Here is a 13,833-nt window from a genome sequence, read left to right on the forward strand (position 1 = left end):
CCAAAAAGGAGTTTATTGGCATAGTAGAACCACTTCTGGACCCCTCTACACTTTAATAAAGGTGCTGTAAGAGGTTCTTTAAATTTGTACTTCAGAAGAACCAGATCTGGACCTCTCCACACTTCTAATAAAGGTACCAAAAGGGGTTCTTTGAATTTGGGAAACTTTCTACACTTTTAATAAAGGTGCTAAAAGGGTTATTTCGAGTTGTGGTATAGAAGAACCACTACTGGACCCCTCTACACTTTTAGGAAATGTGCCAAAATGGGTTCTTTCGAATTATGGTACAGAATAACCATCTTCGAACCTCTCTACACTTCTAATAAAGGTACCAAAAGGGGTTCTTCGAATTTGTGCTTTGGAAGAACAATTTTTGGACCCCTCTACACTTTTAGTAAATGTTCCAAAAAGGGTTCTTTGGATTTATGCTTCAGAAGAACCACTTTTGGAACTTTCCGCACTTCTAATAAATGTAGCAAAAGAGGTTCTTTGAATTTGTGCTTTGAAAGAACCACTATTGGACCCCTCTGCACTTTTTATAATGGTACCAAAAGGGTTCTTCTGAGTTATGGTACAGAAGAACCACTTTTGGAACTTTCTACACTTCTAGGTTCTTTGAAGTTATGCTTTGGAAGAACCACTATTGGAAGTAAATATTTAGTGAATAAAAGTTTATTTTTTATTATGGTATAGAAGAACCACTTCCGGACCCCTCTACACTTCTAATAAAGGTACCAAAAGGGGTTCTTCGAATTTGTGCTTTGGAAGGACCACTACTGGACCCCTCTGCACTTCTAATAAAGGTTTAACAGTACATTTAACTGACTCATTATAACTGATGAATGTGAGTCTGAAGAGAACCTCTGTTGCATGTAAAGACTCCAAAGTGCTTTAAAAGTGAAAATACATCTAAATACTTCTGTCTTAAAGGTGAGCTGGACTGTGAGAAATGGGAAATCTGAACTTATCCAGATTAAATTTTAAAAAATGAATGTCCAAACCTGACACGAGCCGTCCAGACAAATAGCTCAAGCTTTAGTCAGCAGTCAGCAGAATGTGGTTACACAATTAGACAGGCCAGCTGGACCCTCAGTCCAATTAGTTCTTCACAGTGAAACCATGTGACCAAATTATTTGGTCAACCATAAAACCAGAAAAAACATCTAGTGGTTAGTCAGAGTGTTTGTTTTTCTTCTCTGAACTTTAGCAGCTACTGAAGCACTTAAATACTGATTAAATGCTGAGAACGTAAACAGCAGCCACGCAAGAGCTTCAGCTTAGCCACCTAATATTCCATTATAGTGCGGCTAATTCAGCCTGACACTTTCTGCTCTACCAAATGAACTGATCAAATCTCATTTTCCCATCAGGTCCTGGCGGGATTGCTGTTGCTGACGGCCGTCGCCGCGCTCGCTCTCACTCTCGGTGAAGATTACAGCCCATCAAGTGACTCATCGGCTCCGAAAAACCCTGCGGTGCTTTATGTTAATCCTGTGCTCTTCGTCGTCTCCTGGGTGAGCTAACGACCAGTTGCGGCCGACTTCTCCAAATCCAAAGATTACTGATAAAAGACTTTTTCATTCTTTTCTCCACAAACATCGCAGCCCTTCGTGTTCAGCTACACTGATTGCAGGCTCAGGTCTCCTTTGGTGTACCAAACATTGCTCTACTCCAGTTGCAAACCTGGAGACAGTGGTTCAGTACAGAACCTCGACAAATTAGATGTGGTTAAGTGGTTCCTCAGCAGGTGGAGGTGTTCATTGCATTGATGGGAACCCTTTACAGATGCTCTACTGTCATTTAGAATCAGGGAACCCTTTTTCACTACCATATACAAGCCTTTTTGCTTGGCCCCTTGAGCTCTAAGGGCCTGTATGTGGGTCCAAGGGCTTAACCTTGCACATTGTGAACATTGGGAAGGTGTTGAACAGGCCCTTAATTTGCTGTCCCACCGGTACTTGTGAGCATTAAATGAATAGAGTCATGTAAATCTCAGTACTGCTTGCTTTTTAGAGGTGTAAAGCAGATCATCAGATGTCACCATTCATTCTGTCTAATCTGAGGGTCAGCAGCAGGGCTTTTGTCTGGCCTGAGGTGATGATCAGACCCAAACAGAGCCCAGAAACCTCCACATTTTGGTTTATTTAGGGTGAAGCCCTTGAAGAACTACTGTAACCCCTTTGAAAAAGGTACCAAAAAGGAGTTTATTTGCATAGTAGAACCACTATTGGACCCCTCTATGCTTTTAGTAAATGTACCAAAAGGGTTCTTTTGAGTTATGGCATAGAAAAACCACTTCTGGACCTCTCTACACTTTAATAAAGGTACCATAAAGAGTTCTTCAGAGTTATGGCATAGAATAACCTTCTGGACCTCTCCACACATCTAATAAAGGTGCTGTAAGAGGTTCTTTGAATTTGTACTTCGGAAGAACCACTTTTGAAACTTTCTACACTTTTAATAAAGGTGCTAAAAGGGTTATTTCGAGTTGTGGTACAGAATAACTGCTTTTGGACTCCTCTTTTGGACCCCCCTCAAAGAAGTTCTTTGAATTTTTACTTTGGAAGAAGCTTTTTTTAGAGGTGTTGTCGGCTTCATAGTCCATGAATTGGACATTTAAATAATTAACAATATGCAAATGAGTCTGACTAAACAACTGTAGGGCAAACTGACCACTCCTCCTATCTCAATACACATTATTCCAATATGGTGGGCGTATAGACAAAGCCCCCCCAGCATTGAGGAGCTGTGGAGTAGTAGAAGAACTGTGTTTACTGGAATGATGGTGGTGGAGCTCCATCCAGTACTTTTGGGATGAATTGGGGAGTTGGGAATGATGATGAGGTGGGGTGGTGATCAGCAGCATCCAACATCCTGACCTCACATATGCTCTTGTCGCTGAATGCAATCAAATCCACACATCAATGCTCCTCAGTCTAGTAGAAAGTCTTCTTCTCTGGACAGTAGAGACGGTTACTTCAACAAATGCAGGATCGACTCTTTTAATACCCTTGATTTCAGAAGAAACAAAGAATGAGCAGGCGTCCCAATACTTTTGTCCATATTGTGTAGATTCCAGAAAATAAGCACACCCCTGAACATGAAGCACTGTATGGCTGAATAGTGTGTTTCGACTTCATCCTCTGGTTGTAGCTGCTGGTGATGCTGGTCCAGGAAGCTGTGAGACGCCGGGAGAAAGCTGTGGATTCTGGAAGCCTCTTTCTCTTCTGGCTGCTGCAGATCATCTGTGAGATCTTCCCTTTTCAGACCCTCCTGAGAGAGGCTTTAAATGAGGTACTGACCGGTCATCAATCTACTGTTCTAGATGGCTGATGCTCGTGGCATATACTCGGTTAGGATCCAGAGTTTTTGTGTCTGTGCTCTCAGGAGGCCATAGCAGATCTTCCCAGGTTCTGTCTCTTCTACATAGCCTTCGGGCTGCAGCTGATCGCTCTGGTTTTGTCTGCTGTGGCAGATGTTCCGCCTCACCTTAAGAAGGTTGCAAAAAAGGTAGAGCCGGAACTGTTTCTGTGGTCAGAGTGTGTGGTGAAATTAGATGTGGATTTTACACACTTTGTTCTCTCGCTCTTGCAGAACCCAGAAGCTGGTGCTGCATTCCTCAGCAGGGTCACGTTCAACTGGTTTAACTGGTAGGTTTGTGTCACTTTTCCTGAGGAACCAGTACGGTCAAACATTGATAAGGCCCTTATCAATATCAGTAATCAAACAACTCCATAGCCATAACAACAGAACAACATGGCTCTGAAGGCACCTGGATCTATTAGGCAGCAAGTAAAGAGGGTAGAATCTGAGATGCTGTGATGTTCTAGACAATGACTGGGTCAGAACTCTCCAGAACATCAGCAAGCAGGTCTTGTGGGGTGTTCCAGGGTCATGGGGTCAAAGCTTATTGGTGCACAACTTACAGGACTTAGGATCCAGGATCTAGTGCCAATGTTACTCGTGGTGCCAGAGACCACAGCAGGCCTTCAGACCTTCAGAGGTCTTGTGGAGTCCATGCCTTGATGGGTCAGAGCTGCTTTGGCAGCAAAATGGGGACCTGCACAATTTTAGACATGGTTTAGGTGGTTTTAATGTTATGGCTGATCTATGTATGAGTATGAGGAGCCTGTTATCAGCAACCGAAGCCGGGGCTGTGGGAAGAGCCATGGCCGGGGCCGGGGCAGTGAGGCTGGAGCAATGGAGCTCCGTGAACCAGGCGGATGCACCAGAGAAACCCACCTGCAACCGTGGTTCAGGGCAGAATGGTTTAAGAGTAGTGCTTGGACCCCTTAAAATAGCACTGCTTCCCAAAAGGGCATGTTTACCCCCCCCAACCCCCCCCCCCCAAAAAAAAAAAGTATGTAAAACAGTAAAAATAGATCATTTTGACAGACACTGGGCAATTATGACAGGAAACTGGGTTCTTTCTCAAATTGTGCAAAACAATGCCTGCTGAGTTGGAGACCAAGATTAGCCAGTTAGCATAATGAGAAAGTAAAGGAAAGACATTACAGAAGATCCTGTTACTTCATTAGCTAGACATTGTGCTAACAACTTGAAAGTGTGAACCCGGGCTGCTTGCTTGCTGCTTATTAGACTAAGCACCATATGGTTACCTGGCCCAACAAAGCCTCTGAGCAGTGAAGTGCTTTCACGCTAAAGATACCAGGCCATATTTTTGTCATTAAGGGGAATACAAGTGCTAATGAGCAGCTCCATCTCATTTCCCACTGCAGAAGGCAAGATGAAAAGCCACTTTCAGGCGGAATAAACTGAACCTGTCGAGAGCATTTGTTGCTTCTGCTCTACAAACACACTCCCAAAATTATAAGTTAGCAAGCAATCTCTCAGCACTGTGCTTTTCTGCACAGCTCTCAGAACAAAACACCGGTTTAATATCCTGCACTCTTCAAACATGCATTCATTACTACACAGTACCCCGTGTGACATCCACAATCTGTCCCATCCAGGATGGTCATCAATGGCTACAAGAGGCCTCTGGTTCAGGAGGACATGTGGGAGCTGAATGAGAAGGACAGCACCAGCTACATCAGCCAGCACTTCGAGAACATCATGAGGCAGGAGTTGAGGAAAGCTCGCAGCAGACTGCAGAAGAAGCTGAGCAAGAAGAGGAAATCCAATCTGGAGCCTGAGCAGAACGGCCTGGCCAAAGGAGTCAGTCGGGATGTCCTGGTCATGGTGAGGACACGTCTTACGTTATATGGGAATTATGCTAATATGAAAGTATGTAGATTTGGTGTTTAGGATTAGCCATGACACAAAGGGTTAGTATCCTTTCTCAAAGGATTTGGTGGATCTGGGCCTTAGAATCAACCCTGTCTCAAAGGATTTGGAATATTTAGATCTTAGCCTTGACTCAAACGATTTGGGTCTAAGGATTGACCCTGGCTCTAGGGTTTTAGCAAATTTGGTCCTTCTGTCCTCCTAGAATTTAGTAGATCTGGGCCTTGGTGTTGATTTGTTTCAGAGATTTTAGTAGATTTGGTATTTTGTATCGACCCTGGCTCAAAGGATTTGGTAGATCTGGGCCTTAGTATCAACCCTGCCTCAAAGGATTTGGTGGATCTGGGCCTTAGTATCCATCCTGTCTCAAAGGATTTAATAGATCTGGGCCTTAGTATCCACCCTGCCTCAAAGAATTTGGTAGATCTGGGCCTTAGTATCCACCCTGCCTCAAAGAATTTGGTAGATCTGGGCCTTAGTATCCACCCTGCCTCAAAGAATTTGGTAGATCTGGGCCTTAGTATCCACCCTGCCTCAAAGAATTTGGTAGATCTGGGCCTTAGTATCCACCCTGTCTCAAAGGATTTGGTAGATCTGGGCCTTAGTATCCACCCTGTCTCAAAGGATTTGGTAGATTTAGATCTTAGCCTTGACTCAAACGATATTGACCCTGGCTTTAGTGTTTTAGCAGATTTGGTCTTTAGTATTATTTATTTAATAGATTTGGTCATTTTATCCTTCTAGAATTTAGCCGATCTGGGCCTTGGTGTTGATTTGTTTCAGAGGTTTTAGTAGATTTGGTATTTTGTATCGACCCTGGCTCAAAGGATTTGGTAGATCTGGATACGGAGTTGTTATGTTTAATTTGCTCTGGAGCAGCACAGTTTCGGCTTCTCACCAATGCAGAGAGCACCCACGTCCTCCGGCTGACCTCCTCTTTCATTCTCATAATTAGGAGGAGACAGGAGAACAGGCAGGGATGCAGAAGCAGAAGAAAAAGAAAGAAGAAAAGAAGGCTAACCGCTCACATTATCCCACCTTCTGGCTGGTGCCCACCATTCTAAAGACGTTTAAATGGGTGCTCATAGAGTCCGCCGTCTTCAAACTGCTGCAGGACCTGCTGTCCTTTGCGAGCCCACAGCTCCTCAAGTGAGTGGTTCTGTTCTTAGTTTTAAAAGCACACAAGGTTTTATAATTCTTATGTAACGAAGAAAAATACCATTTACGCTCCGGTTCGTACAGTCCAGACAGGAAAACTAAGCGGCAAAACTATGGTGTTTTTATATTTATTGCTACAAACTGACGTAATGTGAATCTGGCAGCATTAGAATTTTATGATGAATGCACCAATAGAAATGCTCCAATATAAAAATATAATTACATTGACTTCCATTGGACATTAAGAATGTTTTTTCTCCTGTAAAGCTGCTGTTTCAACAGTACAAGGTTTTTTTTCATGATGGCAGCTTTGTATATGCCAATGTAGCCAACACAAGCTTAGCCCCGCCCCTTCGTGCAGAAGTTATGAGGAGAGTTTTAGCCTGGACTGCTTTATGTAATAAGGCGCAATACAGGCCAGCCAATCAGAACAGAGGTCCTTTACATATATTAGTTTTAAAAACGACAAAAGAAAGTTCTTTAAATTAAAAAGCTGGATAATTTGTTTTTAGTTTTTAGGGTTTTGGTGTATCACTTGCAAAAAATGCCTAAAAATATAGAATGGCCTTTTAAAAAACACTTTTTTTGCAGAAGTGGCTTAAATTATTATAATTTTTATAAGCAATGCCTTACTAAATGCTTATGTTTCTGACTTGACTTTAGTTTGATGTTATAGTTCATTATTTTCCCAGAAAATAATAAAATTTTACTTTCTCACCATTTTAGTTCAGTTTGTAACTGCTTTAGTTAAATAACCAATTTCTTTAATCTTTAACTTATTTATTTATTTATTTATTTTACAATTTTTTTCCTATATTGTTTATTATTATTTTTATTATTATTATTATTATTATTATTATTATTATTATTACTATTATTTTTTTTATTATTATTATTATGTATATTTAATACTATTATTAAACCTGTTATTACTCTTTTTTATCTCTTACTTGAGCTTACCTGAGGGTAAATAAATGATGATGATGATGATGTGTTTTGGTTTGTTGCAGAGTTATGATCGCCTTCACTCAGAACAAAGACATTCATGCTTGGCAGGGCTACCTCTACGCAGTGCTGCTCTTGGTCGTGGCAATTCTGCAGTCTATTTTCCTCCAGCAATACTTCCAGCGCTGCTTTGTGCTGGGTATGCAAGTACGAACCGCCATCATGGCAGCCGTCTACAAGAAGGTACAGTCATCACACCATTCCATTTCACTGTGAATTCCTTACAGGGCTAGGGAGCGCATTTTTGGGGTGCAGACAGCATGATGAACAAATGTTCATCTTCACGTTCTTTGCTCTGGATTTTTACAATGTGCTTAATTGAAAGACTTCTGGGCTGACCTTCATTCCATGAAGGTTACTCACTGGGAAGTTGTGTTCTGATTCACTCTGGCTCAAATCACATCTCCTTCAGGCTTTGGTTGTCTCCAATGACGCTCGCAAGGAGTCCACTGTAGGAGAGACCGTAAATCTGATGTCGGCCGACGCCCAGCGCTTCAACGACGTCACCAACTTCATCCACCTCCTGTGGTCGTGCCCGCTGCAGATCGTCCTGTCTATAGTTTTTCTCTGGCTCGAGCTGGGGCCGGCGGTTCTGGCCGGCCTGCTGGTCATGGTGCTGATGGTTCCCATTAATGGACTGCTGGCCACCAAGTCTAAAACCTACCAGGTACCACAGTCTCAACAATCTGCAGTGACCTGAATTCTGAATGAAATGTTATATGATGTGATACATGTTTTTACACTAGTGCAGTTCCTGTTCAGCACAGTTCACTGGAAATGAAATCAAGAAATTTTATTTTAAGGGTTTTGACATCAAATTCAGGAGACATAATTGACCAGCTGTGCATCATTGCTTGAGTAGTTCATGCTAAGCCTTTAAGATATGGTGTTTACAATGTGTGGGATTATTTTATACATACATAAAACCATATGTATTTACATAGTTTGGATATAAACCATATACGATATAATTAAAATAAGCCATTCAGAGTGATTTAATGTGTTGAAACTCTTACTGGGTCAGAATCAGACACAGTTTTATCACAGTTTGAACAAGTTTTTGGCCTTAAAATATATTTCAACATACATAAATACATTTACAAGTTCAGGGATTAGTGCTGTAGGTTCACTGGTGGGTTGAAATAGTATAAAATACCTATATTCAACACCTCTCACCACCTGTACACACCTTTATTTGATCAAATCTGAGAAAATTGCCCCTTACAGCGAAGAAAAGTGTGGCAAAGGTTATAGTACCTGTTGGCGTACGCCTGGAGAGGTGGGCAGTCATTGCTGCTGAGAGGGTAAAGGTTCCTTGCTCAAGGGCCCAACGGTGGCAGCTTGCCGAGCCTGGATATCGAACCCACAACCTGGTCATCAACCCTGAAACTCTAACTGCTGAGCTGCCCTATAGTTTATGTAACTATATATGAAGCCACAGCCACTTAGGAAAGGCTGGGAAATGGCCCACAGAGGCTTGGGCCGAAACAGTGGAGCTCCAACCAGAACATGCAGAACACACACCATGCTGAGTGCCGGACTGCAGAGTACAGTACCACACACACATCTGCAGCTTCAGGAAAGACCCGTGTGTGTGACTGTTTGATCTCCCTTTCAGATGGAGAACATGAAGCTGAAGGACAAACGCATGAAAATCATGAATGAAATCTTGAATGGCATCAAGGTGAGCGGTCCCATACCAACCTCATGTTGAATAAGCGTCTGATCATGCCGACCTGTGAAGCCTGCTTGACATTTCAGACTTAAAATGGAAAGAAGACGAAAAAAATCTTCTTCGAAGTCCGAGCAGCAGCCCCGCCCCCACTTTGGGAAAAATCGCTCACATTGTACTGCGTCGTGTACATGACGTATACCCTCTGCTCTGCCTCTCAGCCCTCTCAGTGCTCAAGGATATGAATTAATATGCAGTCCAGGGGTCAGGGGCTACAATGACTTTGCATAAAAGCATTCTATCGACCTATTATCGCCGGCTGAAATGTCAAGCAGGAGTCTTTTCTGGAGAGAGGGGCGCTTTCCCGACGCAGCGGGGCCTACCTGCAGCTGTGCCGGTGCGCACCGGACTCCTAAGTGTTTGTGTTCTCTGTTCTTTCTCTTTCTTTTCATGCCTTTCCCCTCTCTCTCTCTCTCTCTCTCTCTCTCTCTTTAACGCCTCCCGCTCGCAGATCCTGAAGCTGTACGCCTGGGAGTCGTCCTTTGAGGCTCAGGTTCAGGACATCAGAGAGAAGGAGCTGAAGGTGATGAGGAAGTTTGCCTACCTGTCGTCTGTCTCCATCTTCATCTTCTCCTGCGCTCCAGCTCTGGTGGGTGGGCCGCTTTGCCAGATTCACTGATGCCACTCTGTAGCTCATCACTGAAATGACTGAGCCCTTTATCTCAGAAATGCTTACATGGGACTCTTCTTATTAAAGATAATGTAGGAAATGATGTGGAAGGATTCTACTCAAGTCATTCAGGACAATTTCTATTGGTCCAGGTATCATTAAATAGTTACGTAATATAAAGAACAGAAATCACGATGAACGGACCAATAGAAATGCTCCAAAATGACCTGGGGCAACATTGACTTCCATTGAAAAAGTCATGTGATATTGATATTATTAGTTACAAACTGTTCAAGTGCTAGTCAGTTATTATTATTATTATTATTATTAATAGTTAATATTATTAGTATTATTATTATTAGAATAATAATAAGGTGGTTGTAGTAACTTCAGGCTCCAGATCAGGCTATAAAGACCTCCAGGGTTTGTGAAAGGATTCATAGATTAAGAAGAGGACGTACAGTGCAGTGAGCTGAAAGGAGTGATTGTCAGCATTTGGGCGGGGCCAAAGACCATAGTGTGAAGGAAGGAGCTGAATCTGTAGGTGTATGGAACCATACGGTCATACTGGTCTACCAGCAGTGGCAGAAATCCTCTGAAGGCCTCTTGCATGTGGCTCCATATGTATCCATAAGTGGTGGTGGTTCTCCATCACTGTGTTAATCATTAGAACATCTCCTCTCAAAGTTCTCCTCATGGAGTCTAGTATTATTAAGAGTTCTCCTCAGATCAACACCTGGTTTGGTGGTAAATCAGGGCTTAATGATGGTAAGTCAGGTGAGCTGCTGCTGCTGCTGCTGCTGCTGATGGAGTTGAACACATCCTCCACGCTGTGCTGGCTGGACTGGGGGGCGTCCAGGAGAACCCTGGAGGAACCGAGCTCTGTTCTTCAGACTAGCTCACCGACAAGATCTCACTACTTTCTTTCTTCAGAATGAGAAGCTCTTGTTTCTCCTTTTTACTGGATTTATGTCCAGCTGCTTTATCTGATCTGGTGAGATCTGGAGCTTCTACAGTAGAAACGCTCTCACTGCTGAGAGACGGAGGTTAGAGAGATGGGATTAGGAGCCTAAAACCTCTGAACAGGACTGTATTTATATAGATAAGGTGATTTTGAAAATGAAAATGGATCCTCATTGTACCATCAGAGGTGGTTGATAGCTGTTACATCATCGTTAGGATCAGTGTGTAATTGTATAATGATGTTTCAGGCTCCCCTTTCACAAGTGTGCGTCTGAGACAGTGATTAAGCGAAGGACAGGCTTGCTGAGTGCCCGTATGCTGTGTGTTCTGTAGGTATCCTTGGCGACCTTTGCTGTTTTCGTGTCCGTCAGTCCGGATAACATCTTAGATGCTGAGAAAGCTTTCACGTCCATTTCTCTCTTCAACATCCTCCGATTCCCTCTCGCCATGCTCCCAATGCTCATCTCCTCCATGGTGCAGGTACTCAGCGCTCACTCAAAAACACACTTTTGGGTCATTATGCTGTCTGGGACCTCGTCTCAGTGGTGGCAGGGTATCTGAGGCTAGACATGGCATCTGAGGTATGTGGATGCTATGCTTAGCTAGTCCTGTGGCCTAATTAATGAGGGGGCTTATATGACACTTAATGAGCTGCATAAGCTCGGGTAAAACACAGCAGTGTGCTCAAGTCAAGCCCAGAGCATGAGGGATTAATAACACATTTAAACCAGGGCTGGAGTGGGAGTCCCTGGAACTGGGCACAGGGACCAGCCCACCCATATATTTTCACCTCTACCTCCATTAGGCCCTGTTTCAGAGCGTTATTAAACCATAGGAGGAATATTATATCTTTTATTTTGTACTTTTCCAGCTGCTTTTTACATTTTATATAATATATTTTATACTATTTTCTCCTATTTTATACTTTTTTCTATTTAAAATGAGTGAATCATCATCATCAGTGCTGCAAGTCAAGTGGTAAAAGCTATGAGGTGCACAAAGAAGACCAGATTCACAAGCATACAGCAGGCAGTGCCTTGCATTAGGTTACATACACACATACTTAACACCTAGATTTTGCAGTCTTCAATAAATAAATAAATAAATAAATAAATAAATAAATAAATAAATGTGTGTCTCACATATCCAGTCAGTCACAGCAGAATAGTGTATTGGTTTTAGTGTGCTTGAGTTTTCAATGTATTTGAGACCGTAATGCAGAGCAGATCCCAGTGTTGTGGTTATTACTAATATTTGCATTTATATTATTGCATTCATATATTTTTCTCTTTTTATTCATATTCTTACCTATTAGTATTGTTCTTTTTTGTTCTTGTTTGACAAAAGTACTGGATGAAGCTCCACCACCATCATTCCAGAGAACACAGTTCTTCCACTGCTCCACAGCTCAATGCTGGGGGCCTTTATACCCCTCTACTAGCCCATGCCTGGCATTAGGCAGCATGGTGGCAATAGGTTCATGATGCTGATCTGCTATATAGAGTCCTATTATATTCTATTGGCAATACTATACCTCTCTAGAGGGACTAGACAAGCTGTGTGTGTGCATTTGCACATCTGTGTCAGCAATGGGACATAAATTAGCTGAACCTATTCATCAGAAGGGGTGTCCACAATGTATATATGTTATATACACAACGTATATAACGTATGCATATGTGTATATATATATATATATATATATATATATATATATATATATATATATATGATGCCCTAATGCTCCCTTGTTTGCTCTGCTTTGTCGTTTCATAGACAGCTGTGTCTAATAAAAGACTGGAGAAGTTCCTCGGTCGAGAGGACCTGGACACGATGGCTGTGCATCACGACAACAGCTTCAGTAATTTCATATTAATACTCTGCTCAGATCAGACCAGTCTTACAGATGTGTCAGACCTTGTTCACCCTTCTGCAGGGTTTCTTTAAAGCTAAAGAAGATGCTTATGAAAGGTTGCTTCTCTGGTTCTGCACTGGAGCTACAACGCTAATGTCAGGGACAGCGGTGCGCAGCCCAGTACGCAGTAAAATGCAACATGGATATTTTATGCAGTTTAACAGGTTTGAGTTGAATAGTGTTGCTATAGCAACATCATGTGCAGATTTTGACAGATACCGTATTTCTCCAGATTCTCCTTGAAGACTCACTTGAGGAGTCGTGAATATAGGCCTAAGTCGCAGAATTCACTTGTCGGCTATTGTAATCTGTCGTACGGCCACGTTATATAACTGTAATATGTAAATAATTTGCAATAGGAGCTGGAAGCACAGATGTACAGCCTCCACATGATGGGATCACTGCTATAGGAGATGTCCCCAAACAATGGGAGAAATGTTATATTCATATTTAGGAGTTTGTTTGTATGCAAGATTAGTCAGAAATGTTCAATAGCTGTTATTTATTGTGCTGACATTTGCTGTTCTAATCTCTGGTCAGAAATAGCATTGTTGAGACAGCATTGTTGGCCTCACTATTTCTGGGTGGCCCTCCCTCTCCCCCATTAGTCATTGTTATGCTAGTTAACATGAGCATATGCTAGGTATCTTAAGAGAAGGGCAGTAAGCATTCTCCTCCATTACCAAGTTTGAAAAGATATGGTGGAGCATGGTGGGTGGCAGTAGGTTCATGATGTTGATCTGCTTCAGAGAGTCCTATTCTATTGGCAGTACTTCTATAAAGGGACTAGACAAGCTGTGTGTGTGTGTGTGTGTGTGTGTGTGCATTTGTGCATTTTTGTGTGCATGGGTGCAACTTAAAGTAGCGGAATGCATTCATTAGAAAGAGTGTCCACAAACTTTTGGACATAGGCCTAAGTTGCAGAATTCACTTGTCGGCTATTGTAATCTGTCATACAGCTATGTTATATAACTGTAATATGCAAATAATTTGCAATAGGAGCTGGAAGCACAGATGTACAGCCTCCACACGATGGGATCACTGCTATAGGAGATGTCCCCAAACAATGGGAGAAATGTTATATTCATATTTAGGAGGTTTTTTGTATGCAAGATTAGTCAGAAATGTGCAATAGCTGTGATTTATTGGGCTGATATTTGCTGTTCTAATCTCTGGTCAGAAATACTCTGGCCATGGTTGACA

The 13,833-nt window shown here is 42.3% G+C and overlaps 1 protein-coding gene across 1 annotated transcript in view; it reads left to right on the plus strand.

Annotated features, from left to right (window-relative positions):
• LOC140547098 (ATP-binding cassette sub-family C member 2-like) overlaps window positions 1-13,833 on the plus strand; it is a 48,962-nt gene that overhangs the window by 5,308 nt on the left and 29,821 nt on the right. Inside the window, exons 3-14 of the mRNA XM_072670625.1 lie at window positions 1,371-1,514; window positions 3,154-3,294; window positions 3,388-3,510; window positions 3,595-3,650; window positions 4,974-5,202; window positions 6,203-6,396; window positions 7,416-7,593; window positions 7,823-8,077; window positions 9,029-9,094; window positions 9,594-9,731; window positions 11,049-11,195; window positions 12,492-12,576. Of these exons, the coding sequence (XP_072526726.1) occupies window positions 1,371-1,514; window positions 3,154-3,294; window positions 3,388-3,510; window positions 3,595-3,650; window positions 4,974-5,202; window positions 6,203-6,396; window positions 7,416-7,593; window positions 7,823-8,077; window positions 9,029-9,094; window positions 9,594-9,731; window positions 11,049-11,195; window positions 12,492-12,576 (1,756 nt within the window). The remainder of the gene's footprint in view (window positions 1-1,370; window positions 1,515-3,153; window positions 3,295-3,387; window positions 3,511-3,594; window positions 3,651-4,973; window positions 5,203-6,202; window positions 6,397-7,415; window positions 7,594-7,822; window positions 8,078-9,028; window positions 9,095-9,593; window positions 9,732-11,048; window positions 11,196-12,491; window positions 12,577-13,833) is intronic.

This window comes from Salminus brasiliensis, chromosome 24 (genome assembly GCF_030463535.1).
Source record: "Salminus brasiliensis chromosome 24, fSalBra1.hap2, whole genome shotgun sequence".
Taxonomy (NCBI): Eukaryota; Metazoa; Chordata; class Actinopteri; order Characiformes; family Bryconidae; genus Salminus; species Salminus brasiliensis.